The sequence below is a fragment of the Jaculus jaculus genome, chromosome 14, assembly GCF_020740685.1.
Source record: "Jaculus jaculus isolate mJacJac1 chromosome 14, mJacJac1.mat.Y.cur, whole genome shotgun sequence".
NCBI classification, from domain to species: domain Eukaryota; kingdom Metazoa; phylum Chordata; class Mammalia; order Rodentia; family Dipodidae; genus Jaculus; species Jaculus jaculus.
The window spans coordinates 19,093,756-19,120,894 of NC_059115.1; the positions used below are offsets into that span (position 1 = coordinate 19,093,756).

A 27,139-nucleotide genomic window follows, 5' to 3' on the forward strand; every position below is an offset into this window, starting at 1 on the left:
GTAACTTGGTGTTTCACTTTTGTGTCACTATGATATATAGTGCCTGGCAGGAACAACTTAACGGAGGAGATTTGTATTGGATCACAGTTTTAGAGGGTTTCAGCTCATCATGACAGGGCAGGTTTGGTAGAGCAGCTCACCTCATGGTGGTGGGAGAATGTGGCACAGAAATGGTTCACACCATGGCAGATTGAGTGCAGAGCAGGGAGGAACCAGGGGCCAGTTATAGTTTTCAAAGGCCCATCCCTAGTGAACTACTTCCTCCAGCCAAGCCCCGCTGTCCAAAGGTTCTACAGACTCTCAAAATAATGCCACTATATGGGGACTAGGAGGTATTCAGGTACTCATGGGCTATGCGGGCTATTTTACAGTCCCACCACCAGTCCCACAAAAGCCAATTTTTGTCCCCTCAGCCTTCAAAGCAAACTGGTCTCATGGGAATGTGGCCAGTCTGATAGGCTAGAAAGGATCTAGCAGCATTTTGTGGGTAGCATGTCCACTTTGAGCTCCTCTCCCTTGCCCTTCATGGGCCTCGCCTGTGAGGAGATATGGGAGTGGTGCTCTGATTGGACCTGCCTCATGAGGGCCCTGCCCTTGGCCCCTTCTTCCAGTACTATGCCCCTCTCAACACACATTGCAATATGACAGAAAGTCTCAGAGTCTCTTGGGTTTGGCCATCATGTTCCCTTGGTGTTCATGACAGTTGGCTGGTGATGCATGGAACAGTGGTCCAAAGATTCTCCAATGTCCACATCTTTTCCTAGAACAAGCACCACTCTTTGTGCCTTCCTTCAATGTAGATCGACCCTTCTGTCTTCTACACTGCCCTAGAGGCTCTGATGCTTTTTTCAGACTTTCTTTTTTTTAAAAAATTTTTAAAATTTTTATTAGCATTTTCCATGATTATAAAAAAAATCCCATGGTAATTCCCTCCCTCCCCACCCCCCACACTTTTCCCTTTGAAATTCCATTCAAACTTTCATTATAAAAATTAATCATTTAATTTGAGGTCCCAGGCTGGGGGTGTGGCTAGGCGGTAGAGCTCCTGCCTAGAATCCACAGTGAGGGGCTAGGTAGGGATATGGCTCAGGGGTAGAGCACCAATATAGAACCCACAGTTAGGGTTGGGGGTGTGGCTTGGTGATAGAGTACCTAACATGTTTAAATCCCTGAATTCCTTCCCCTGTACTGCAAAAAAAGTTTTAAAATAGTCTTGGGTTGGAGAGATGGATGGCTTTGCAGTTAAGGTACTTGCCTGCAAAGCCAAAGGACCCCGGTTTAATTTCCCAGGACTCATGTAAGCTTGATGCACAAAGTGGCAGGCACATGCATCTGGAGTTTGCAGCAGCTGAAGGCCCTATCACACCAATTCTATCTGCCTCTTTCTCTCTTTCTCAAATAAAATCAATTTTAAAAATGTTTTTAAAAATAGTCTTATGGAGACATATCCTCTCCACTGTCATCTGCAGAGCCATTTCACTGAGTTGGAGATCTTTATATAGCTGATGGTTTTCTAACTAGCACCTTGTGCTGTGTTGTAGTTTGTTGTCTGAGTTACATCAGGCTCCCTGGGGCTCTTTCACACTAAGCTGCATTCCCAGTTCTTACTGGTTCTTGGGGAGCTCACTGGCCATTTATTTTATGGGCTATGGTGTCTAGGGACATGGCTCTCTGGCTGGAAACAGCCTACAAACAGCCAACGCCTTGTGGATGGTTTTGCAAAGCATCTTTGCTCGGCCACAGGAGAGACCTCCATCTCCCAGAAATGGGGCCAGAGCTTCTTTCATTGGTCCCCTGTGGGTTGGTCTTGGGATTTGTCACACCTGCGCGCAAGAGCTTGGTGACTGCGTCATGTTCGCAGTGTCATAGGATGCACAGATCACTCAGGATGAAGTGTGTGTGAGCTTACACTTGCATGCTTGTGAAGTGAGTTGCTCATTGTTCTGTGTCTCTGTGGCATCCTCCTGTTGATCCCAACATCCCTGTTTTCCCAAGGCTATGGCCCCATCTTCTTCACAGCTCCCGTGAGCCTCCTGCTGTCCTGCATGGCTGTTCTGTGATCCTTGTTCTAGAAGGGGTGCTGCTACTGGCCCAGCCTCATGGAGAAAGGACCTGCTCTTTCTAGCCCTACCATTCCTGCCTTTCCAGCGCCCCTGAGCCTCACTCCTGTATCTGGCCCCAACTTAACCCTCATCCACTCTCTCCTGGACCTTCAATCCAGCTTCCTCCTGGCCTCCCAGTCTCCATTGTCCCCAACCTATTTCCTATCCTGTTATGGCCTTCTAATACCAGGGCTGATGCTGATCCCACTCCTCCCCCTCCTCCTGTCACCCACAGAACACAATCCCAGTGCCTCAGCCTGAAATGCGAGGCTCATGGTTGCATGTGTCAAAATGACATCAAGATAAGTGGGACCTCACATGCTGCTCTGATCTCCCCATTGTCCAACCCTTCATCACCTCCTGCATGGCCCTCTGTGGCCAGGGTTCTGGTCTCAAGTTATCCTCACCGTCTCCTTCTGGACCCTTTCCAGACTGGTGGCTTCAGGTCTCTAGTGAGGGAGCTGAGGAGGGGGACTGCCTTCATTCTCTACCTTGCCTTTGGGTGCCCATCTCTGTTCTGTGACAGTGAAGAAGTTGCTACTTTAAGATTTTTGTGAGACTCTATAGGCCCATGATGTGGCTCCTGGACATTGCTCCCAAGGTAGTCTGTGGTTGGGCAGTTCTTGGGCCTCTGTCAGCCTCTCCCGCTCCTGCTTGAATCCACCTCTGTTTAGCACAATATGACAGTGTCAGTACAAAGGGAAATAATCCTATAATCATGGAGACAAGTCTCTAACAAGCTTTTATGCGCCAAGTATTTTCCTGTATCTCACATTATAATCCTGAGGATGTCAGAAAGGAGCCTCCCACCCAGTGACTTAAAAATGTGAGGCTCAGGACTGTGTAAAATGGCACAGTAAGAAGCTGGATGTGGTAATACACACCTGGAATTCCAGCATTTGGGTGGTAGAAGCTGGACGATCAGGAGTTCTAGGCCAGCCTCTGCTATGTAGTGAATTTGAAGCCACCCTGGGCTATGTGTCAAAACCAGTGGGACTGAAGAAGTGGCTCGGTGGGTAAAGTGCTTGACTCATAGCATGAGGACTTGAGTTCAATCCCCGTTACCTATGTAATGCCAGAAGTGCTGATGTGTGCATCACCTCAGCACTGGGGAGGTGGAGACTGGAGGATCCTCTAGAGCTCACTGGCCAGCCAGTCTAACCTAATCGGTTTCAGGCCAGTGAAGACCTTGTCTCAAAAAGAGATGGCATACCTGAGGAACAATGCCGGAAGTTGTCCTCTGGCCTCTGTTTACACACATGTACATATACACACACCATACATAACATCTTTATCCATACATATACAAACATGTATACTCCTCCCCACAGAAAATAAAACAAAGCTTGTTCGGTATGTTTATGTATTGAGTACAAATCTTCATTTCTACAGAATTTTCCCAATTTTCCACTCCCCCCACCCAACAGCCCCTCTCAGACTCCCAGTCACTGTGCTTTTGTTGGGAACCATTTGCTGTGTCTAATACAGTAGAGTTGCAGTTCTATGTGCTGCCCGCAGGTGGTGATGGTTCCTCTGAGGCAGGTCTTGGTCCCTCTTGTCACACAGGTGTGCTGTGGAGGGAGGCTTGGTCATTCCAGCTGGGCAGGTCCAAGGAAGGCTGTGTGTCCAGGAGCTGCTGTCTTTCAGAGTTGCTGGGTACAGATGTTTTCATCTGGGAACTGAAATCAGGGAAGTCCTTCCACATTGATGCCTGAGGACAGGATGGAAGGTGGAGCAGGGGACACAAAATCTCTTCCCCCCCCTCAGCCAGCTTGGATTTGACTCTAGGAACCCATCTGTGGTCAACCCAGGGTACCCGTGAAGTCCCAACCCTGTCACTCACAGGCTTGTCTGTAGGCAGCTCCTTGTTTCTGAGCCAGTTCGTTGGTTCCTCCTTCAAGGATCTGATTCCTCCAGGCAGTGTCCAGCGTTCAGGACAGACAGAAAAGAGAAAAGGGTGTCACAAAGGTCTCTGCCCACTCCTGGACTGTGGCCAGCCTCCTGCCTCTGGTCTGTTTGACCTATGGTGTCTCCAGGTCCTGCCCAAGCCTGGGGATCTCACAGAACCAGTGCAGAAGACTTGGAAGCTGCAGGAAAGGATCCCACTCACAGCAGAGGGGAAGGTGACAAGTGCAGTGGGGGCACCCATGAGAACTGTGGAGGACAAGGAGGAAGAGGGGTAAAAAGAAAGGATGGAATAGAGCAAGGAGGAGAGAGGATGGAAGTAAGGGGATGCAAGAAACAGAAAAGGGGCCATGCAGAGGGGGTGAGCACTCTGCTGGAGACCCGGAGAGAGAAGAGAGGCAGAGAGGGTGCAGAGGACAAGAAAAGCAGACAAGTGGGGAGAGATGGGCAGAGAAAGGGAGGAAGGGGCCAGACTTGGTGGCACACGCCTTTAGTCCCAGCCCTCGGGAGGCAGAGGTAGGAGGATCACATTGAGTTCAAGGCCACCCTGCGACTACATAGTGAATTCCAAGTCAGCCTGGGCTAAAGCAAGACACTACCTTGAACACCCCCCCCCCCAAAAAAAGAAGTAGCATTGAGATGTTCAGGCCTTGACAAGCACATGTAGCACTAGGGAATATAAGAATAAAGCATGAGTTTGCCAGGTGTGGTGGCGTACACCTTTAATCCCAGCACTTAGGAGGCAGAAGTAGGAGGATCACAGTGAGTTTGAGGCCAGCCTGGGACTACATGGTGAATTCCAGGTCAGCCTGGGTTAGAGTGAGACCTTACTTTGAAAAACAAGAACACCCAAACAAGCAAAGGATTGAGTTAGAAGAGGAGGAGAGGGTGAGGAAACAAAGTGAAGGAGACAGAATGGGAAGTGGAGGCAGGAGGAAAAGAAGCAGGAAGAGGATGAGGTCAGGTAGAGGGAAGACTGCAATGGGCAACAAGAGCAGGGACACGAAGCAGGAAAAAGAGGACAAGGAAAGCATGAGAGGATGGGTAGAAGGAAGAGGAGGAAGAAAATGGAGGTGGCAGGATGAGTAGAAAGAGGAAGAACCATTGGATGAGGAGGAAAGAGGAGAAGAGGCAGCAATAGATGGAGGGGAAGAAGCAGTGAAAAGCATAAAATGGAAGGAATGTTAGATGAAGAGGAAGAGCTATGAGCAGGGAGGACGGAAAGGAGGAAGAGGAAAAGGGGGGAGGTGGATGAGGAGAAAGATGGATGAAGAAGGAAGAGAAGGAGGAGAAATGATATAGGAGATGGAGGAAAAGGAGGGCATGGGGAGTTGAGAATGTGGAAGAGCAGAAGGAGGGGAAGAACAAGGAGAAGGAGGAGGGAAAGGGAAGAGACGGGGTGGAGGGGGAGGAAATGGAAGAAGAGGAGGAGGAAGAAGCAGAGAAGAAGGAAGAGAAACAGGAGAGAGGATTAGGAGGAGGGAGAGAAAAGAAAAAATTAAAGCTGGGCATGGTGGTGCACGCATTTGATCCCAGCACAGGGATAGGAAGATCACTGTTAGTTTGAGGCCAGCCTGAGACAACAATAAATTCCAGGTCAGCCTGGGCAAGAGTGAGACCCTATCTTGAAACCCTTGCCCCCCCCCCCCAAAAAAAAAGAAGAAAAGGAAACATTAAGAGATGGCAAAGGGGCTGGAAACATGGCAGTTAAATGTGCTTTTGGCAGTAGCATGAGGGGCCTGGGTGCCTGAGACTGACTTCAAATCTCCAGATCTCACATAAACAGCTAAGTGTGGCAACACATGCATGTGACTCAGTCCCACAAAGGGGAACAGAGGCTAGGGAATCACCTGGCTCTAGGAAAAACAGCAAGCTCCAGTCTAAGTAACAGACTCTGGCCTGGGCTGGAGAGATGGTTGAGCAGTTAAGGCATTTGCCTGCAAAGCCTAATGACCTGGATTGGATCCCTCAGGACCTACTTAAAGCCAGATGCACAATGTGGTACATGGATCTGGAGTTCATTTGCAGTGGCTGGAGGCCCTGGTGAACCCATTCTCTGTCTCTCTCCTCTCTGTCTCCCTCTGCTTGCAAATAACTAAATATATATATATATAAAGGAGAAATTAGCTGGGTGTAATGGCCACATGTCTTTAATCCCAGCACTCAGGAGGAAATTGAGATAGGAGGATCACTGAGTTCAAGGCCAGCCTGAGACTAATTTGAGGTCAGCCTGGGTTAGAGCAGGACCCTACCTTGAGAAACAGAAAACAACAAAAACCAAACAAAAAAAGAAAGGAAAGAAAGAAACTGAATCACATTTTTCCCCTAAAGAGATTCTGGCTCAAAATGAGAATGGGCAGAGGAGAGATGGAGCAGACACCTGATGTTCAGCTCAGGCCTCCGCAGGCAGGCACCCCACTGCTATAGGCGAGCACATGGGGTGCGGCAAGGGCACATGCATGTGAATATCACACACACACAAGCACAAAGCAAAAACCAAAAGAGAGGCTGGAGAGATGGCTTAGCGGTCAAGGCGCTTGCCTGTGAAGCGTAACAACCCCGGTTTGATCCCCCAGAATCCATATGAGCCAGAGGCACAAGGTGGTGCATGCCTCTGGAGTTCGTTTGCAATGGTAGAAGTCCTGGCATGCTCATTCTCTTGCTGTCACTCTCAGTAAATAAGTAAAAATAAAATTAAAAAAAAAAAGAGATGGCAGAGAAGAGGACGATGAGGGGATGAAGAGGAGGAAAGGAAGAGAAAGACGAGGTGAAGGGGAAGATTGGAGGATGTAGAGAAGCAGGAGGGACAAACAGGAGAAAAGGAAGGGGAGAAAGGGAGCAAGAAAAGTGAAGAGGACAGGGAAGAGGAGAAAGAATACAGGCAGAGTAGGACTAAGGGAGAGTAAGAAATGAGGAGGATGAAGAGGAAAAAAGGATAATGAGGGATGAGAAAGCAGTAGAAAGAAGGAAAAAACTAATGAGAGAGAAGGGCAAAGGAGGTGGAGAAACAGGAAGAAAATGAGAGGAGGATGAAGATGAGGGAAGGAGGAGGAAGAAGAAGAGAAGAAACTAGGAGGATGAAGAGAAGAGGGAGAGTAGAGGAGAAAGAGGAGCTTGGGGAAGAGGTGAGGAGGACAAGGACAGGAAAGTGAATGAGGGGGAAGAGGTGGAATAGTCGGAATAGGGAGGATGAAGAAGAGGTGACGGGAGGGTAAGGAATAGGGGGATGAAGTGGAAAGGGGATGAAGTAAATGAGAGAACAAAGGGGGAAGGAAAAAGAAGTAGTAGTAGCATTTGGAAGAGGAATAGGTTAGAGGAGAGGGAGTAGAAGAAAGATTAAAAGGAGATGAAAGGAGGAATAGAGGATGAGATAGAATGAGAAGAGGAGGAGGAAGATGGAAAGTTAGGGGGAGTATGAGGAGGAACAGCAGCAGCAGGAAGAACAGGAGGAGATGGCAGAGGAGGAAGGATGAAGTAGTTGAGTACAGACAGAGGAAAATGGAGGATAAAGAGGTAGAGAAGGAGGAAGAGGAATATCATAATGGAAGGAATAAATGGAGAGATTGAAAGAGTGGAGTAAGAAAAGGAGGATGATGTAGAGGAGGAAAGAAGGCATGAGGACTAGGAATGAGGGTGGGAAGGAGGAGTGGAAGTTGAGGAAGGAGACAGAGGAGGAATAGAAAGGTGAAGAGAACATCAAGAGAAGGATGAAGAAGTGGCAGAATGCAAGAAAGGAACAGTGAGGGGAGGAAGTGGGAGGACAAATGGTAAGTGGAAGTGGTAGAGATGAAACAGAGGAGGGAGAACAAAGGTTGAGGAGGAGATGAGGAGTAAGAGGAGGAGAGAGGAAGAGGTGGATGAGATGGAGAAAGGAAATAGAAGGAGGAACTGTATGGGGAGAAGGAAGTCTAAGAGAAGGAGATGGGGGATGATATGGAGGAGAGCAGGAGGGGCAAAGGAACTGGAAGGGAAGAGAGAAGCAAGGACTAGTAGGAGAAGGACAGAAGCAGAGAAGAAGGGGCGGGGAGAGAAGTAGATAGAATGAGGAGTGAGAATGGGGGAATGGAGGGGCTGGGAAGATGGTGCTGCTGGCAAAGCCTAACGACCTGGGTTCAGTTCCCCAGGACCCATGTAAAGCCAGATGCACAAAGTGGCACATGCATCTGGAGCTTGTTTTCAGTGGCTAGAAACCCTGGTGTTCCCATTCTTCCTCTCTCCCTTATTCCCTCCCTCTCCCTCCCTCCCTCTCTTGCCCTCCTTGCAAATAAATGAAAATATTTTTTAAAAGAATGGGGAAGGGAGGAGTAGAAATTGAGAAGAAGAGCAGAAATGAGAGGAAGAACAGTGGTGAATGAGGGAGATTGAACAGAAGGGGAAGAAGATGAGGATGGCAAATTAGAAGGAAGAGGAGGGAGAATTTAAAGAAGAGGAATAGGAGAAAAAGGAAGAAAAGGAAGAGATGAAGGAAGAGGTGCATCAGTAGAAGGAACAAGAGGGAAATGAAATGGAAGAGGAAGAAAATGAGACAAAAGAGGTAAGAAAAAAATGGAAGAGCTGGAGCAATTAATGTGCTTGTCTGCAAAGCCTAAGGAACCAGGTGTGATTCCCAGTACCCACATCAACCAGATGCACAAAGTAGTGTACACTTCTGGAGTTCACTTGCAGTGGCTAGAGACCCTGGCACATGCATATTTTCTCTCTCTCTCTTTCTTTCTCCCACTTCTGTCTCTCTTTAATAAAACTTTAAAAATATACTTTTTAAATGCAAGAGATAAAAGTGGGAAAAAGATGAAGGAGCAAATGGAGGGGGTAAGGAAATCATGGAAAAGATGAAAGATGGGATGGAGAGATAGTGGATTAGGAGGGGATGGAAGAGAGGAAGAAGGAAGAAGAGGAGGAGAAGTTAGAAGAGAGGGAGGACATAGAAGAAAAGGAGTAAGGATATATGGAGCTGGTATCTAGGAGTAGGAAGAGATGAAGAATGAGTAGATTGAATAGAATAAATGGAGGGGAAAGAAGGAATGGGAGGAAGAAAAAGTGGAATAGTAGATTTAGAAAAGGATGGTATTGAGAAAGAAGAGGTGAAGCAGATGGAGGAAGAGGTGCTGAGGAGATGGCAGAACAGAGGAAGGTGGAGCAGGACATGGAAGAGGAGATAAAGAGATGGAAGGGAGGAGATAGAGGAGGAAAGGAAAATGTTGGAGGATACAGAGGAGGAGGAGATGGAGGAGGGCATGAAAAAGGTGGTGGAGATAGAAGAGATGAAGTAGGAGGAGGTAGAGTAGCAGAATGAGATGGAGGAGGAGATGAAGTGGGAGAAGACAGAGAATGAGGAAGAAGACATGATAAAAAAAAAAAGGAGCAGCAAGAAAAGACAAAGGAGGAAATGGAGGAATTGAAGGAGATGGAAGAGAAAGGTGGGCAAAGAGACAAAGGAGGATGACCTGGAAGAGGAGATGAAGGAAGGGTAGGAGATGATAGGTGCAGCAGGTGAAGAGTAGGAAGAAGGTATGTACAAGAGGAGGACAAGGGGAAGACAGAGGAGGAGGATATGGATGAGGAGGACATAAAAGAGGAAGAGATGGGGAAGGAAGCAATAGAGAGCACAATATGGAGGAGATAAAAGTGTAACAGGAGGAAGAGATGCAGGATAAACAGTAGGAAGAAGAGACAGGTGAAGATGAGAAGGTGGAGATGGAGGAGAAAATGGAAAAAAGAGATAAACCAGGAGAGAGAAGAGTTGGAGGAGGAGAGAAAATAAGGGAAAGAGGCTTGGCATGATAGTACACACCTTTAATCCCAGCACTCAGGAGGCAGAGGTAGGTGGATCACAGTGAGTTCTAGGACAGCCTGGGACTACAGAGTGAGTTTCAGATCAGCCTGGACAAGAGTGAGAACCTACCTCAAACAAAACAAAACAAGGGCTGAAGAGATGGCTTAGTGGTTAAAGATACTTGCTTGTGAAGCCTAAGGACCTAGGTTCCATTCCCTATTACCCATGTAAGCCAGATGTATAAGGTGGCTCATGTGTCTGGAGGTTGTCTGCAGTGGATAGAGGCCCTGGTGAGCCCATTCTCATTCTCTCTCTGTCTCTCTCAAATAAATAGATACATTTTTTTTGTTGTCTTTTTCAAGGTCTCACTCTAGCCCAGGCTGACCTGGAATTCACTATGTAGTTTCAGGGTGGCCTCAAACTCATGGGGATCCTCCTACCCCTGCCTCTTGAGTGCTGGGATTAAAGGTGTGCACCACCACGCCTGGCTAAATAAATAGATAAAATATTTGAAAAGAAGAAGATAGCTGGGCATGGTACCGCACGCCTTTAATCCCAGCACTTGGGAGTCAGAGGCAGAGGATCACCATGAGTTCAAGGCCAGCCTGAGACTGCATAGTAAAACCCTATCTCCAAAAACAACAAAAAGAGAGAGAGAGAGAAAGAGAAAGAGTTGGAGTACTTGGAGAAGGAGATTGAGGAGTTGGAGGAGGATAGGAGAGGGATGAGATAGAGGAGAAGAAGATGGAGGAGATGAGTGAGGAAGGGATAAAGGATGAAATGAAGGAAGTAATGGAGAAGACATGAAAAAGGAGGTGCAGGAAAGAGAAGGTGGAGATGAAGGAGCAGGATGAGATGGATGAGGAAGAGTAGAAAGAAGAGGAAGAGGCTAAGGATGAGAAGATAAAAGAGATAAAGTAGGTGGAGGAAATGGAAAAAAAGTAGTAGGAAGAGATGGGGGAGGAGATGGAAGAAGAGAAGATACAGAAGATGGAGAAGGCAGTTGGAGGAGGAGCAGATGATGGAGGAGGAGCTGGAAGAGGAGAATAAGATTAAAAAAAAAAAGATGAAATGGGAGTTGAGCATGGTGTCACATGCCCTTAATCCCAGCTCTGGGAGGCAGAGGCAGGAGTATCACTATAAGTTGAAGGCCAGCCTGAGACTACATACTGAATTCCAAGTCAGCCTGGGCTAGAGCAATACCCTACCTCAAAAAAAAAAAAAAAAAATGAAATGGAGGAGGAGATGGGGGAAGAGCAGTTGGAGAAGGAGATGATGAAGGAGGAAGAGATGTAGGAGGAGAAGATAGAGCAGAGGAAGAGATGGAGGAGGAACAGATGGAGGAGCAGATGATGGAGTAGGAGATAGAAGAGGAGAATAAGAAAAGATGGAAATGGAGAAGGCAATGGAGGATGTGAAGATGGTGGAGTAATAGATGGAGGAAAAGCAGATGGAGGAGGAGATGATGGAGGAAGAGTTGGATGTAGTAAGAACAGATGTTGGAGTAGATGGGTGAGGAGATGGAGAAGTAATAGATTGAAAGGAAGGAGGGAGAAGGAGATGAAGGAGGAGGAGGAGGAACAGGAGATTGAGTAGCAGGAAGAGATGAAGGAGGAGCAGATGATGGGGGAGGATATGGACTAGTAGTAGGAGGTGGAGGATCAAACAGAAAGGAAGACACTAAGGAACATGGAAATGGGGTGAGAGGAAATGATGAGGAAGTATATGGAGTAGTAGGAGCAGATATTGGAGGTGATAGGGAGGAGCAGATGGAGTTGATGAAGCAGTTGGAGGAGGAGATGAATGAGCATGAGTATATGGAGTAGTAGCTGCAGATGTTAGAGGAAATGGAGGAAGAGCAGATAAAGGCAGAGCAGAAGCAAGAGATGGATAAAAGCATTCAGAAAAGGGACAATGAAAAAGGAGATAGAGAAAGAGCAGATGGAAAAGGACAAGTAGATCTAGGAGGAGGATATTGAGGAGGATGAGATTGAGGAGAAGACATAGGGAGATGAAGGAGAAGGAGATGGAAGCAGGAGGTGGAGGAGGAGATGGGGGAGCAGGTGAAGGAGAAGTAGATGAAGGAGGAGCAGATGTCATTGGAGGAAGAATAGATGAAGAAGGAGGAGATGGAGTAGATAGAGGAGGAGGAAATGGAGGAGAAATTTAAGGAGATAGATGGAGGAGGCATAGTACATGAAGGAGGAGCTGGAGAGGAGCAGATGAATTGGTAGAGGGGTTGGAGGAGTCATACATGAGGAAGGTGGACATGGAAGAGGAGATGAAGGATGAAAATGAGAAGGAGTTAGAGGCCAGGTGTGGTGGCACACATCTTTAATCCCAGCATTTGGGAGGCAGAGGTAGGAGGATTGCTATTAGTTCGAGGCCACTTTGAGACTACTTAGTGAATTCCAGGTCAGCCTGGGCTAGGGTGAAACCCTACCTTGAAAACCCATAAAAGAAAAATGAAAAAAGAGATAGAGAGAGAAGGAGTTAATGGAGGAGAAGGTGATGGAGTAGTAGGAACAAATAGAGGAGAAGGAACAAGAGGAGGAGAAAATAGAGGAACAATAGAGGAAGAACAGATGGAAGAGGAGCAGAAGTAGGAGATGGAGAAGGAGCAGGAGGAAGAGGATGGAGTGTGGAGAAGAAGAAGATGGAGGAGGTGGTGGAGGATGAGATTGGAATACATAAAGGAGGAGGAAATGGATGAGAAGCAGATGGAGTTGATGGAGGAATTGGAGGAGTAGCTGAAGGAGAACATTGAGGAGGGAATTGCAGAGAAGCAGACAGAAGAGGAGGAGATGTAGTAGGGGTGGAGGAGGTGGGGTAGGAGGATGAGATGGAGCTACAGGAGGAGATGGAGTAGTAGGAACAGATGAAAGAGGAGGAGATGGAGGAAGAGCAGTTGGAGGGAGAAACAGATAGAGGAGGAGATGGAAGAGAAGCAGGTGGAGTAGGAGGATGAGTAGTAGATGAAAAAGGAGATGGAGGAGGAGGTGGAGGAGGAGAAGGTAGCAGAGGAGATAGAGTCATAGGAACACATGAATGAGGAGGAGATGGAGGAATAGATAGAGGAGGAGAAAATTGAGGAGATGGAAGAGAAGCAGATGGAGTTAGTGGAAGAATGGTAGATGAAGAAGGAGGAGTTGGAGGAGTAACACATGGAGGAGATAGAGGAAGAGGAGAAAGGAGAGAAGATGTAAGCAGAGAAGGTGGAGGAGGAGATGAGGCAGAGGAGGTACAGAGGGAGGAGTAGATGGAGATGCAGATGGAGGAAGATTAAGTAAAGTAGAAGTAGCAGGTGAAGGAGTGAGGAGGAGGAAGAGGCCAGCCTGGGGAGAAGGCAGGGGAGATAATAAAGCCTGAGTAAGAAGGGATGGGAAGGAAGTTTAGTGTGTGAGGATCTCTGTGCCTGGAGGAGCACACATGACCCCATCATGGGGGCAGAGGTGGGAACAGAGCAATGGGTGTCCTTGTGTAACAAGAATGACAGAGGCAGAGGGAGTTGCAGGAGGGACAGACAGCAAGAGGAAGATGGTCATAGGGGATACAGGCCAGCCAGTTAAGACCCTCCCTTTTCCCTTCTGAGCCACATCTGGGGGTGACCCCTGCCCTAGGTCTGCACCGTGTAGGCCTGCAGATGGGTGGAGGGAAGAAAGACCCAGTAAACACTGAAGCCCTAGGCACAGAGGCGCACTCCAGGGACTGTTCTTGAGTGCTCTCCCTCGTCCTCTGGCTCTCACCCAGCCCTCACTCCTCCATGATGGCATGGCTATTCTCAGCCACATTCCTTTCCAGTGAAAGATCAGATTGGAGCCTAAGTCCTTTGCCCTTGCCACCTGTCCTGCACCTGAGGCCAAGCTGACCAGTCCCATTCTGGACTGGGTTCCTGAGGACACACATACACTTTCTGTCAGGGAAGAGGAGGGGGATAGGTCCAAAGAGAGCCAAGAAGAGACATAGGTTGGGCTGCCTTGCATAGAGCTGGCACTTAATTAGTGCCCTTCCCTTTCCTGGGGGGAGGAAAGGGAAGTGTCAAGGAAGGAAAAGGAGAAAGTGTATATGTGAGGAAGGCAGGAAGGGCTTATCCTGACCTTGGCACACAGCTAATGCTCAATAAATGCACAGAATTGAGGGTGGCAGAGATCCTGCATCAGTGGAGACTAGAGAACAAGAGGAGAATACAACGCCACTGCTTGGCATGCGCTCATGAAGTGCTCATTGAACGTGTTTCTTGCCTTGGAAGAGGGCAGAGAGGACAGTGAGAAAGAACAGGGGATAAGGAGAGTGTGTAAAGAGAAGAATAGGAGTGTGAAGTGCCTGGTACATTGTAGGGGCTCAAAATGTGTCCATTCCTTCCTCCAGGAGAGCAGAAAAGAGTACCTGGGAAGGAGAGAAGGATGGAGAGAGGGTAGTTTGTGGACCCCCCGTACAGAGCAGGCGCTTGGGAGATGACCATCTCCTTGTCAGGAGGGGCCAGGCAAACCAGAAAGGGGAGGAAGGACAAGGCAGAGGATAGAAGGACTAAAAGATAAGAGGCACAGGGTTGAAATGGCTCTCAAACACCAGGGCTGGAGCCAGAAGCGAGGGAAGTTAAGGACATTGTAGCCCAGGAATGGACTTGACACAGGAGGTGCACAGAAGGCCTTTCCCCAAAGGCACTCCCATGCCCTGGCACAGCAGAAAGGCCTTGGCCCTGGGAAGGGAGGTGGGAGGAGGTGGCTGGGGGCAGCCCCTTCTTACCAGCCCTCAGGCACCCTCAGCTGCCAGGAGAGGGAACAAGAGACCATTGTCCTATGGCTGGCACAGCCTGGCCCATAGGGGGAGGGTAGCCAACCAATCTGATCCCTTGGGTCTGTTGGGTACAGGGGCTACTGCCTGGCCTCTGTGTCCCTGTGACCCACTGTGCCACATCTGCTTATCCCTCTCCTGCCTCTCCCATCTCTAGTCCCCTTCAGTCCCCATCTCTGTCTTTCCTGGCTTTTGCTGTGTGGGGAGAAGGAGGTTCTTCCCCACCCTGGGTTCTTGCACTCCTCATTTGGGGATCGCAGATGGGCACCCGGAGGAGTGAGGAATGAGGATGAAAAGAAGGAGACAGAGAAGTGAGAGCCAGGACAGAGTAGCTTTATTCAGCAGAGAACGCAGGGGGTAGGGACTGTCCCCAGCTGAGAGGGGTCAGAGAGGGAGGAGGAGAAAGGGAGAAGAAAAAAAAAAAAAAGGAGAAAGGGAGAAAGGGGAGAAAGAGACAGAGAGGAAAAGTCAGGTCAAGATAGACAGATGGACAGACAAATAGATGGATGGGAGACTAGATAGATGAGACAGCGTTAGAGAGAGGGAAAATCAAGCTGAGAGAGAACAGAAAGCTGGTGACAGAGAAAGAGACAGACAAAGAGAGGGAAAGTCAGACTAAGAAAGATAGATCGATGACAAATACAGAGACAGAAAGACAGAGAGGAGAGAGAGAGAGATGAGGCGAGAGTGGGGAGGGGGTGATTCAGGACAGACAGGCAGAGAGGGGAGACAGACAGCTCATGGAGCTTGCAAAAAGTGAGAAAGACTGAGGGAGCCTGGAAAGAGCAGACAGCCAGATTGCTTCAGTGGGCCCTGGGCAGGCAGGGTGATCCTCTCACCTGGTGTCGGAGGCAGCGCCCCCACCCTAGCTCAGCTCCACAATTTAAGGGGTGCCCTGGGGGCGGGTCCTCCCCCTCTCATCGCCTTATCTGGCCAGACCCAGGCCCTGCAGCTAAATCGGGCCTCAGCTGTCAGCACAGGCCAGTGACAGCTGCGCACACATGCCTTTACCACCAGCACCCTCCCCCACTAGCAGCCTGTGCCCAAGGCCCCTGGGGTCCATGTAGGTGCCCCTAAATCAGCAGCAGGGGACCCTGGAAAGCCCACCTGGCTGGGCCTGCTGGGGTAAGGGGTGCTCCCCAGAGAAGTAGGGCATCAATGGGTGGGGTAATCGAATGGACAGTGTCAGGACAGTAGGGTCAAACAGGAGGTACAGGCCTAGCCTGGCTGGAGGGCTGTCTTCCCTCCATGGACTGCTCACTCCAGCCTTATTTGGCCACAGCTGAGGAAGCACCTGAGAGGTCACAGGCTGTTACCACCCAGCCAGGAATAGAAACATGCAGAGAGCCCTGCCAGCTGTCCTCCACCAGGGATGGACAGGCCACAGGCGGGGTCGAAGCAGAAAGGAGGGGCTCAGAGACAAGGTGAGAGGTCCCAGAGGGACTACTGGGAGATGAAAAGGGACAGAGAAGCCTGGGTGGTAGCTCACACAGGGGCTGAGGCTGGAGGAGCACCATGAGCTTGACGCCAATTTGGCCTACAGAGTGAGTTCTGGGCCAGTCTGGGACACACAGTGAGACTCAGTCTCAAAACAAACAAAAGCGCTCGCTGCACACGTGAGGACCTGAATTTGGATCCCTAGCACTCACAAAAATGGCAGCTGGATATAGCAGCCCTCTTGCAAGCTTGGGAGGTTAGACAGATGCCCAAGGCAAGCTGGCTAGGTAGACTAGACAAATTGGTGAGCTGTGGATTCAAGTGAGAGACTGCCTCAGTAAATAAAGCAGAAAGTAACTAAGGAAGACATCGAATATCAGCCTTTAGTTTCCACGCACATGTGAACACACATACACAAGAAAGGACAGAGATGAGAGAGGCATTCAGAGACAGCAAAAGAAGTAGAAGGGCTGGAAAGATTGTTCAGTGGTTAAAAGTGCTTGCTTGCAACGTTTGCCACATAAAGCCAGATACATAAAGCGGTGCATGCATCTGGAGTTCATTTGCAGCTCTGACGTGACCCTAACACACACACACATGAACAATTTAAAAAAAAAAAAGGTAGCTGGGCATGCTGGCGCACGCCTTTCATCCCAGCACTCAGAAGAAGAGGTAGGAAGATCACCATGAGTTCGAGGCCACCCTGAACATAGTGAATTCCAGGTCAGCCTTGTTTAGAACAACACCCTGCCTCAAAAAATAAAAAATAAAAGAAAGTAGACATGGAGATACAAAGATGGGAGGAACTGAGTCCAAGAGAACCATCCTGAAAGACAGACAAAGGGACACTCGTGGACACAGGGAGAGCTAGGGAGCTAGGACACCCAGGAAGGGCTTGCTTGGGACTTTGGAGAGGCAGAAACTGGAAGGGCCGGATGGGCAGGGGTACAGGTCCCCAGGGTGAGAAGCTTTTCACTTTACAACTTGCCCTTTGACCTCTGGGATCTTGGGAAGGAGGCTGCAGCCTGAGCTCAAGCCTTCTAAGGCTTTTACTAGCGTCCTGCCAGGTGTCTGCCCGGCCCTGGGGTGCCAGGGTGTGGCCTGCAGTCCTAGGATGAGTTTATTGCTGGGGTGGAGCCCTGCACCCCAAGCTGGGCCCTCTCCTGTGTCCCTATGATCCCTGAGCCCATCTCCTGGGTCCCCACCTCCAGAATGTCTCAGGTCTGTCCCACTTGTGCAGATCTCCCCCACCAAAGGCTCTAGGGCCCAGGACCAGACTCTTGGCCATCTTCTTTCCCCCTTTCTGGTCCTCTAACTCCACCAGCCCAGCCCCTTCCTTAGGGCACTCCCATGGGCCGTCTTCTGGCTCCAGCCCTCCCCACTCTGTCCCAGACCCCCACACATCTGTCATCGCCTCCCCAAATAACTGCCAAGATAGCGGCAGGTCAGCAGTGTTCACGCAGCTGGTTCTAATTCTGGGGCCCACTGACTTCCCCAGCCACTCTTGTCTCTGGGCTGTGACAGGTGATCTGCCACCTTTTCCAGGTCCACGAACTCTCCCCATCCTGTTCCCAGTGGCTCTGTGAGACCCCTTTTAATGCCTACACCCTTGTCTGGGAGCCTTGGTGTCTTCTGTCCTCTGGTGCTACGTTCCAGCTTGTGGTCAGGAGTGTGGTTGGCTGATTGCTCTGGCCCAGTTGTCCGTGAACACAGACTGGGACCAGAGAGTGGCTCCCATGGGACAAGAGAGCTGTGGTGAGGGAGAACACCCGAGATTTTCTTCCTGCAGGTTCATAGTCAATACCTCACCTCCTTCAAGTGTGAGCCCAGCTGGCCGTTCTGGGGGAAGCACCCTGAGAATGCAATAGCCATACTAGCTTCCTGGGGCTGCTGTGAGACGTCTCCATTTCCTTGTGGCTTCTGACCTTATACCAATCCCCTCATCTCTGGAGGTTCCACTGAACTGGGCCCCCCACCACTTTTTAATATTTTTATTTATTTGCAAGCAGACAGAGGCACACAGAGAGGGAATGGACACTCCAGGACCTCCAGCCACCACAGATGAGCTCCAGACACATGTGCCAGTTTGTGCATCTGGCTTTATGTGGGTACTGGTGACCAGAACCCCAGGGCCACTAGGTTTTTCAGGCAAGCGCCTTAACTGCTGAGCCATCTCTCCAGCCCATGGCTCTTCCCTTTTAAATTGCTGTGACCTTACCCACAGAGTCCAGGGTCATTTCTATAAAACAACTGGCTGGTTACAACTGGGTCCACCTGTTCTCCCATTACCCAGTGCCCAGGAAATCACAGCTATCTTTGGGAACCACTGTTTTGTCTGCCTCCTCCTCTGTACACTAGAACTGCGACTTCACTGAACACACAAAATGAGACCAGTTTGTTGCTGGCCTCTCTGACCCCTGCAGCTGGGACAGTCAGACACAGATGGCAAATAGGCTTATTTATTGAGGCAGCAGTGGCACTGGGGAAAAGGGACCTTGGGGCAAGGCATGGGCTTCCTGGGGACCTGGAAGTGCAGGCCCTTCTCAGGCACTCAGAACAGGTAGCAAGGACAGCTGGTCATTGGCAGTGGGTCAGCTTGTCTGTAGCCAGCAGCCAGTCTCCTCCACCTCCTTGGTCACCACCAGTAGCACCTCACATAAGCCTTGGGACAAGGCAGCTGCCAGGAAGGCCCTGGCAGGAGAAATGGGGAGACTGAGGTCCGGCTAACCTCAGCCACATGTCCCCGCAGGGTGGTTCCTCACTTTAGCTGTGACTCACCTGACACCAGCCTCATCTCCCAGGGCCTCAGGCGCCCGCAGTTTGGAGTCCAGGTTATAGTAGATGCCATCCACCTGGCGCAGGGCCACCCAGTGTCTACGGCGCAGTGGCAGGGACAGCAGCCCCAGCGACACAGGGGAGGGCAGGTTCAGGATTAGGCCTAGCACCTGGGGCAAGGCTAGCTGGGACAGAGGCCTGAGAGCCAGAAGAGGAACACAGCATCAAGACCCAAAGTTCCTGAGGTCCAGGTCCCCTGAATCCACTTCCTACCCTCAATGCATGCACCCATCTACTCAGTTGCTACCCACTACCTGCCAACTTTCAGCTTTGTAAAAAAGTTGTTTTGTGGCAGGATCTCACATAGCCAGTCTGACTTTAAGCTATGTATCTAAGGACGCTCTTGAACTCCTGATCCTCTCGCTTCGACTTTTTGCCTCCAACCCTGGTTTGTGTGATACTGGGTGGAACCCAGGGCTTCTTGCATGCTAGGCAAACACTCTGCCAACTGAGCTACACCCCCAGCCCTGGCTTCTTTTTGTTGTTTATTTATTTATTTATTTATTTTGAGCCAGAGTCTCACTATGTAGCCCAGACTGATCAAGATCCCATAATCCTCCTGCCTCAGTCTTGTGAATGATGAAATGGTAGGTGTGTGCCACCATTCCTAGCCCAGCTTCCATCTCCTCCCCGTCAATCACCATCCATTTGGGCCCTCATCACCCTTATGCCTGGCACCTGCCCATAAACCCACCCCACAGTCCCTTCAGCTCTTTCCCTCATGTCACTACGGCTGCAAACCCCTCCCATCTGTCTTCAAGCCTCAACCCTCCACTACACCCCTCACCCCACAAGCCCAACGTTAGCATAGCTTAAAATTGTGTCCTACCTCCTCCTGTCCCACCACACAGCGGCCAGACCCAGGCCCTGCAGGGCAGCCATGATCACATTCACATCATAGTTGCCAGTGCCTAGCAGGCTGCGATGGGGGTTCAGCCGGGAGTCTGGGGCCAACCTAGTGTGAGGGCAGCAGTCAGAGCTAGGGTACGGGCCCTGCGAGGCTTCCCACACAGCATGAGGGTCTACAGCCCAGTCTTTGGCTCGTTCCTTCTCCTTAATGCACGCAACTCACTGAGCCTGAAGACCAGTCCTTGCCACAGCCCTGTCCCCAGAGCCTGCCTCAGGCTTTTGTCTTCTTTCGCCTGGACCTTCAAACCTCCGGCCTATCCTACCAAGCAGGGCATCAAACTGGCCTGCCCCTCTCCCATTCACACCTCTCCCATGGCTCCCCAGTGTGCTGTTGTCGTGACTTGTCTTTGTAGAACTACTTCCTCTGAGGGGCCTCCTGACCCCCGGGCTTTGCTTGGGATCTCCTGGACTTGCCAAGCAACTGAGCCACATGGGTGAAACTGACACCCACATCACTATATTTGAACACTAAGTGATTCTCCCTCAAGGCTGCCTTGCTGTCCACTGCTCACAGACCCTCACTTATGTCTCATCTCCCCAGAACAAAGCCCAAGTCCTCCAGTGGCACTCAGACCCCACATAACTTCAGTGCCTCTTAGCTATCTGTCCCCAGTCATCCTGTGTCCAGCCTTCCCTGCAATGCTCCCCAGTGTGGGGAGTTCTGTAGCTCTGCTCCTTGCAGCGCTGGGCCCTTGGGTGGCAGGATGGGAGACAGGACCATTCATGTATGTTCTCTGTGTTCTCCCCCCTGCTTATATCTTAGCTTTGCTCCCCAACATGGCCCTGGCACACAAGAGCTGATGAATAACAGGGACAAAGTAAGTTCCACAATCATCAGTCTGAGGATGCTGGATGAGCAGAGAGAGGGAGGGAGACAGGGATGTCTCTGGCTGTAGTCACTGACTGGAGGAGGCTGGGTGGAAGGACTGTAGGGCCTAAAGGAGGAAGTGAGGAAGAGAGTCTAAGGAAGAGATGCCATAAATCTTGAGGCCAGGTGGCAAGAGGGGTAAGGCATGCTGTGCAGAAGGAACAGCTGTGCAAAGGCCCGGAGGCAGTGAGACAGTGAAGCTCACTCAGGGTCTGGCTGGAGGAGAACTGCAAGAGGGGAGGTGGCAGAGGCAGGCAGAATAAGCACCCAAGGCCTTGGTGACAGGCTGAGGAACCCGTGTCATTCCCCAGTACTGAGGAGCCACAGAGGGTGTGGGCAGGGGTGGGGACAGGATCAGTTATGAAGCTGTGTGTAAGATGGATTGGGGGAGAAAGATTGGCAGCTGGGAGGCTCTGACAAGGGACAGATAGGATGGAGCCTAAGTTGGGGCTGAGGACCAACAGGTGGAAGAGGCAAGTGCAGCCCCAGGATCTAGAGGTGCCCCAGGGGGTTTGCTCTGCCTCTTGGAGCCCTGCTTGTCAGGGGCCAGTGTGGAGGACAGTCACCTCTTGCAGATCTCATCGGCAGCCTCCTGGCTAAAGAGCTGCTGTTGCAGGACGTTGTTGAGAGCATGGACTGCACACAGCTCCAGGCGCTGTCGCTCATGGTACACGGAGGACGGGCTTGGTCGTGCTTCCTGGGCCTGAGACATGCCCTTCTCAGCTTCTGCTGGGGGTGGGAGGGGAAGAAGGTGCTAGGGACCCGGGATCTTGAGCCCCAGGTCTGACATGCAGTAACTGCCATTGACATGGGGACTGGAGCCATCCTGGGAGGGCAGTGAGCCCTGATCCCCTTCCTTGTGTTGTCTTCTATCAACAGAAGCAGCTCCATCTCCTTCTAGAAAAACAAGCCTCTTTTCTGCTCACCTGGCAACAGAGAACCACTTTCTACTGCATGTCTCTAAGCATAAGAGATAAGAGTAGTGACCATCATCACCTAGCAACGTAAGATTCCCCCCCCCCCCCGTCCCTAGGTAACCGAATCCCTTTTTGGTTACCAAGCAACAGAGCAACCCCCCCCCCCCCAAACTAGGTAACCATGTCCCTCTAATGATCACCTACCTATAGAGGACTCCTGCTTCCCTGTCTCTAGGTAGCAGGGTCTTTTCTGGTCGCCTAGCAACTAAAGACTCCCTTTGTCATTAATCTAGGATCTCTCATCTTGTCACCTGGCAACCAAGCCCCCTACCCAGTCACTAAGCAACATGATCCCCCCCTCCACCCGCCTTCCTGTCACCTGGCAACCAGGCCCTCTCCCGGGATATTTAGTACCAGAGCCTTTTCCCGACCCGCATCCGTCTGCGGCGCTCGCCCTTCCCCTCACCCCGCCTTCCTCTCCGCTCCCTCGAGCCAGGGGTTCCCGCATCCCCCTGGGCGGCGGCTCTGGGCTCCAAGGGCCGGCCAGGCAGCACCGCACTGACTGGGCAGGCGGGACGGACTACAGCTCCCGGTGACGCGCGCGCGCGCTGGATAGACTACGGTTCCCGGAAGCCTCCGCGGGGCGCTTGTGCTCTCCTCCAGGTCGCGTGGACCGGAAGTCCGCCGCAGCCCGCTACAACACTCAGGACTACAACTCCCGTGGGGCCCCTCTGCAAGTCTTGGAAATGTGCCTCGGAGGCCCGACCCCTTGCGGTAGGTCCAACGCCTACTGCTGCCTAGAGGATTCCGGGAAATGTAGTGTTGAGGATTTCGTGATCGCTCCTAGCTTGTTGGACAAGCACTTGCTGCTAGGGTGTCATGCACGGGGCGTAGACGAAGCAGTAACGTCATAGAGAGGAACGAGCAGCCAGAGACGCCACTTGGGAGTAGAGGGGAAAATTCTGATCTTTACTGAGACTCGAGGGCGGCTAGGGGTAGAGCGGAGCCTTGGAGGGGGACATCAGGAGGAGAAGGCTTCTTAGCGGAGCTGGATTCCAGGCCTGGAGGGCAGCTGGCAGCACCCTGGGGGAAGAAACGGGAGAAGAAAGACTGAGATGGAGAGCTGAGTCCACAGTGGTGGGAGGAAGGTGGTCTTTGCACCTGGGTTGTTAGGCCTGTCCAAATAGATGTACACATGCAAGTAGAAATAGATCCAGAGAGAGGAAGAGGGATGGAGGGAGAGGACACACATGAGGATGTACAAAGATTCAGGTTGGGGAATTTGAAAGTTAAGGAAATGTCAGAACTAGGGATCAACAGACCCAGATCTACAAGCCTGGTGCTCTGTGGAGTACAAGAATTTAGGGCCTGAGGGAGGGTCCTGGCCTACCCAGGAGGCTGAGCCAGAAGGCTGAAAAAGTGGCAGAGCCTGTGACAGCTCCAGGCTGGGCTGGGTTCTCTCTGTGGGTGTGAACAGCAAAGCTCTGCCCTGTGGTGCCTGGGGGGCCTCTCAGTTCTACATCCACCACATGCATGTCTGTGAGGCTAAAGCAAAAAGGGTGGTCAGTCCTATTGGCTGGGACCCAGCTGGACACCCTTTGCTCTGTACACCCGGCTCACCTGTGATCTGCCACAAGCACCCCAATGACACTGTCAAAGCCCAGGCTGGGGGCTGCCAGGGCAGCAGCTGCCATGGTGTTGGAGTTTCGGGGGGCCAAGGGACAGAGCCCACGCACAGGGCCCTCGTAGAGCACTGTGCGGGGCCCAGTGCTGCTGGCAGCAGCCAGGGCTCCCTCAAGACGGAAGCCATCTGGGTGTGTGGCCATGGTGACACGCAGGCTCTGGAAGCAGGGGCAAGGGTCAGGGGCCTGGGATATTGGCAGGTTACACCTCCCGCACCTTGCAGCCTGGCCAGCCCTCACCTGAAGGCCCCCTGCTGCGTCCAGTCTGCTGATGTCCTCAGCCCCCCACAGCGCCCCTCGGGCCACAAACACAGCATGGCCCCAGTGGCTTGAGGCCTCCAGAAGCTGCTGCTCTGTGGTCTGCTCAGCTAAGGCTGAAGGGGACCCCACCTGGGGGGAGAGAAATGGGAAGAAAGGGGGAAACCAGGGCCCTGATCACAGCTGTGGGTGGAGTGGGACCAATGCAGAGGGGGAAGCAGACCATGAGTTAAGGGGGGCTCACCAGGAGGTCGGCATGGCGCAGGATTTGTGCCCCAGATTCATGGATTATTTTGGGATGGGCCACTTCTACCACAAGGTCAGGGTGCCTGAGAGAGATATGGGGGAGGGCCTTGGAGAGGAATTGGGTCTCGGGTCCCCCAGGTCCCTTCTAGTCTGCAGAGGGCTGCCCCTCCTCACCCTCGCCTAGTAGAGGAAATGGGATGGTGGGTTTGTCCTACTTCACATTTGGGTGAACCAAGGCACAGAGGAAGGAAGGGGCTGTTGATGTCAACCAGCAGCTGAGGGAGTCCAGACAGGTGCTTTAGGAAGCACTTCTCTCACCATAAGCCAACTGACCTTTCCTCCAAGGCATCAAGGCTCTGGAGTTGCAGGGCAGGGGGCACACTGCCTGCCATTCGTCCAGGATCACGGTTCCAAACAAAAACAAGTTCTAGGCCCAGTTCTGATCCCTGAGCCAGAAGGCGGGAGACAAGGAACTGTCCTGTGGAAAAGGAGAGGGCTAGAGACCCAGAGAGAGGGACAGAGACTCAAAGAGACAAGGGGAGAGAGAAAAAACAAAGCAAACAGGGACTGAGAGAGTGGGGAGAGGGAGACCCCGAGTGAGAAAGGGGGGCAGGGACCTAGGGAGAGAGGGACAAGGATTCAGAGAGAGTGCAGATACACAGACCCAGAGAGGGAGACTGACTGACTCAAAGAGAGGGATACAGACCCAGAAAGGGTGAGAGACCCAGGGGCTGGGCCAGAGCCGGGTGGGCTGGCAGACGTGGGATGGACAGACAGGGGTCAAAGGTAGGTTGTGTGTGTGTTCAGAGGAACTTCTTACGCTTTGGAACAGAGCCTGAAGACTGATGAAGCTTAAGCTGGTGGGGACTCACCCAGGCGGCCGTAGCCCACCACGCCTACTTTCCGCAGGACTTTTTTGGGGGCCATGCCTTCGAGCGTAGTTCTCTGAAGAAGGACAAACTCCTGGAGGCTTGCTGCCCTCTGCACCAGGCCAGGGAAGTTGCTTCTCTTTGGACATTTGACCCTTGGCCCTCTGGAACCTCTCTACCGTGGCTAGAGGAGGGGGTGGGTTGGCAGGACTGGGACACGTGAGGGCTCCAGTACCACGAGCCTTGTACTCCAGCAGTGGAGATGGTGACTTGGGGCTGGGCCCTGGGTGGTCCCCTGCTTCCCTGTGGCTCCCTCTTCTCTCTGCAATCCAGCCCAGCCTCCCTGTCCTGTGGAAAATTTCCTCTGCAGTCCCGCCCCTTGCAGGCCAGCACGTTGTCATGGAAACTGCATCTTGCTTGGGATGGGAGAGGAATGGTGACAGGGACTCTGTGCCCCTAGAAGATCCTCTGCTCCGTTTGTCCAGAAACCAAAGAGGGGCTAGGACCTGTCCCTTTTGCCCTGGGTGCCCAGTCTCAGTAGGTCCTGTCTCCCTCAGCCTTATGGTGGGGCATCTCCATGACCCTCAGCCTGGCCAGAGCCCCTTCCCTTGTCTCTAAATGCCCTTCAGCTCACCTTGACTGTCAGCTTCTCGTCCTACTTTGAGCCCACTGTCCCCTGCTCCCTTATTTTTCCATTCTCATCTCTACCCTCTTGTCTCCCCTCCCATTTACCCAGGAGGAGCCTGTGGGGTGGCCTGGGAAGTCCCCAAGTGCCCCAAGATGAGCCCAGCCACTGCCTGGCAGGCCTGGCACAGGACATGGCGGGCTGCGGCAAGCCAGCTCCCTACCCCCAACAGCCACCTGGTACCGCCGCAGTGTTACCATGGCAACCAGGATCTGCACCCGAGATGGCAGCAGAGAGAGTATGAAGGACCTAAAGAACAAACACAGAACACAGCACAGAATGCAGCCCCATCCTGGGTGCACTGGCAGAGGAGATAGGGCCAGACCCTCAACAGTTGTCCGATAAGGACAGCACTTCAACAGCCTTAGGGTGGGACGAGGAAGAGATAAGGTGCAGTTGGGGTGCCACGATCAGGGACAAAAGGACGAGGATCGGGCAGGACTCTGGGAAATGGAGGACTTCTTGCTCTCCTCTATCTTCTGTGTCCCCACAGGACCCAGAGCCTAAGTAACAAGCCAGGCCAAGGAAAGGGGAGAAGGGACCGAGCCAGGCTGTCCCTTGACCCAACCCAGATGCCCAGGTTTGCCCGGTTTTGGCTACATCCTGCTGCCCTGTGCCTCCCCAGACTTCTTGGGGCGGCAGGTCTGGGAACACCAGCTATCTGGCCGCTGAGCCCTGCATACTTTTGCCCCTCAGAAGTGTCACACACTGGCCCTACTCCAGTAGTTGCCCAGTCCTGGCTGAGCATGGCAGTCTCCTGCCCAGGGGCTGTGAATCATCACAGGGCTCCGTCCTCCATGTCCTCCAAGTCCTTCTGCACTGTGCCGCTCCCCCTCCTGCAGCCCGGGCCCCACTGTTTACTCTCTCAACCCATCTCTGAGTACCTGAGAATGGGGTCTGCGGTGGAAGACTCTGCTAGACACACTGCCATTGCTCAACTGAATCACCTAAGTTAGAGCCCTGGGCCATGGACTCTCCTGAGCCACATATCTGCAGATGGCCAGATTAGGAAAGGTTCTGCTATGGCAGGGGCCCCATATCCAGCATGGTGGTGTTCGTATACGGGAGGGGGACTCAGACAGAGGGGCATGCAGAAGGAGAAGATGGGGTGACACTGTGGCAAGCCATGGAGCCACTATGGCCACTGTCAGTTGGAAGGGAACAGAATGGACCCTTCCATCCCAGGTTTGAGGAAGCTTGGAGCCTGCTTTACCATGACTTTGGACTTACAGCTTTGAGTACAGTTTCACTAGTCCAAGCCACCCAGACCTTGGTGCTCTGGAGTCCTAGGTCCTTTCTGGGTCACTGCTCTCATGCAGTGTGTTGTGTATGACACACAGAGAGAGGGAGACAGACAGAGACAGAGAAGGCTGGGACAATGGCTCAGCAGGTAATAGCACCTGCTGCCCAAGCAGGAGGACCTAAGTTTGATCCCCAGCACCTACGTAAAAAAGCTGAGCACGGGCTGCAGAGATGGCGTAGTGGTTAAGGCACTCTCCTGCAAAGCCTCAGGACCCATGTTTGAGTCTCCAGATCCAGATGCACAAAGTGACGCATGCACAAGGTGACACATGCGCACAAGGTGGCATATGCATCGAGTTCGATTGCAGTGGCTAGAGGCCCTGGTGTACCAACACACACTCTCTCTTGCTTGCTCATTCTCAATCTCTCATTTTAAAAAAAGGCCAGGACTGGACTCACATTTGACTTCCCAGTTCCCACATAAGCCAGACACTAAATGAAACAAGTGCACAGAGTTGCACAAGTGCACAAGGGGGTGCACATGTTTGGAGTTCGGTTGCAGTGGCTGGAGGCCCTGGTGCATTAATGTTTTCTCTCTCCCCCTCTCTCACACACAC

At 51.7% G+C, this 27,139-nt stretch overlaps 2 protein-coding genes across 8 annotated transcripts; both read right to left on the minus strand.

The window, feature by feature from the left end:
- Positions 1 to 18,454: 18,454 nt before the first annotated feature.
- On the minus strand, positions 18,455 to 22,147 carry Josd2 (Josephin domain containing 2). 5 transcript variants are annotated; one of them, XM_004672557.2, is made up of 5 exons: positions 22,007 to 22,147; positions 21,190 to 21,352; positions 19,676 to 19,801; positions 18,790 to 18,984; positions 18,455 to 18,702 (listed from the first exon to the last, which is right to left on the minus strand). In XM_004672557.2, the coding sequence occupies exons 2-5, from the start codon at positions 21,333 to 21,335 to the stop codon at positions 18,603 to 18,605; spliced, it is 567 nt and encodes a 188-aa protein (XP_004672614.1). In that variant the 5' UTR covers positions 21,336 to 21,352; positions 22,007 to 22,147; the 3' UTR covers positions 18,455 to 18,602. The 5 variants fall into 5 exon arrangements, with proteins under 5 accessions (XP_004672614.1, XP_044989474.1, XP_044989472.1 ...); XM_045133539.1 differs by having other exon boundaries at positions 21,190 to 21,349; positions 22,007 to 22,144; XM_045133537.1 differs by having other exon boundaries at positions 21,955 to 22,099.
- Positions 22,148 to 22,481: 334 nt separating this feature from the next.
- Aspdh (aspartate dehydrogenase domain containing) lies at positions 22,482 to 26,776 on the minus strand. Of its 3 annotated transcripts, none has more exons than XM_004672558.2 (7): positions 24,599 to 26,776; positions 24,060 to 24,204; positions 23,725 to 23,809; positions 23,463 to 23,612; positions 23,161 to 23,381; positions 22,931 to 23,085; positions 22,482 to 22,623 (listed from the first exon to the last, which is right to left on the minus strand). In XM_004672558.2, the coding sequence occupies exons 1-7, from the start codon at positions 24,651 to 24,653 to the stop codon at positions 22,580 to 22,582; spliced, it is 855 nt and encodes a 284-aa protein (XP_004672615.2). In that variant the 5' UTR covers positions 24,654 to 26,776; the 3' UTR covers positions 22,482 to 22,579. The 3 variants fall into 3 exon arrangements, with proteins under 3 accessions (XP_004672615.2, XP_044989471.1, XP_044989470.1); XM_045133536.1 differs by having other exon boundaries at positions 24,547 to 26,776; XM_045133535.1 differs by lacking the exon at positions 22,931 to 23,085.
- Between the last annotated feature and the right edge of the window lie 363 nt (positions 26,777 to 27,139).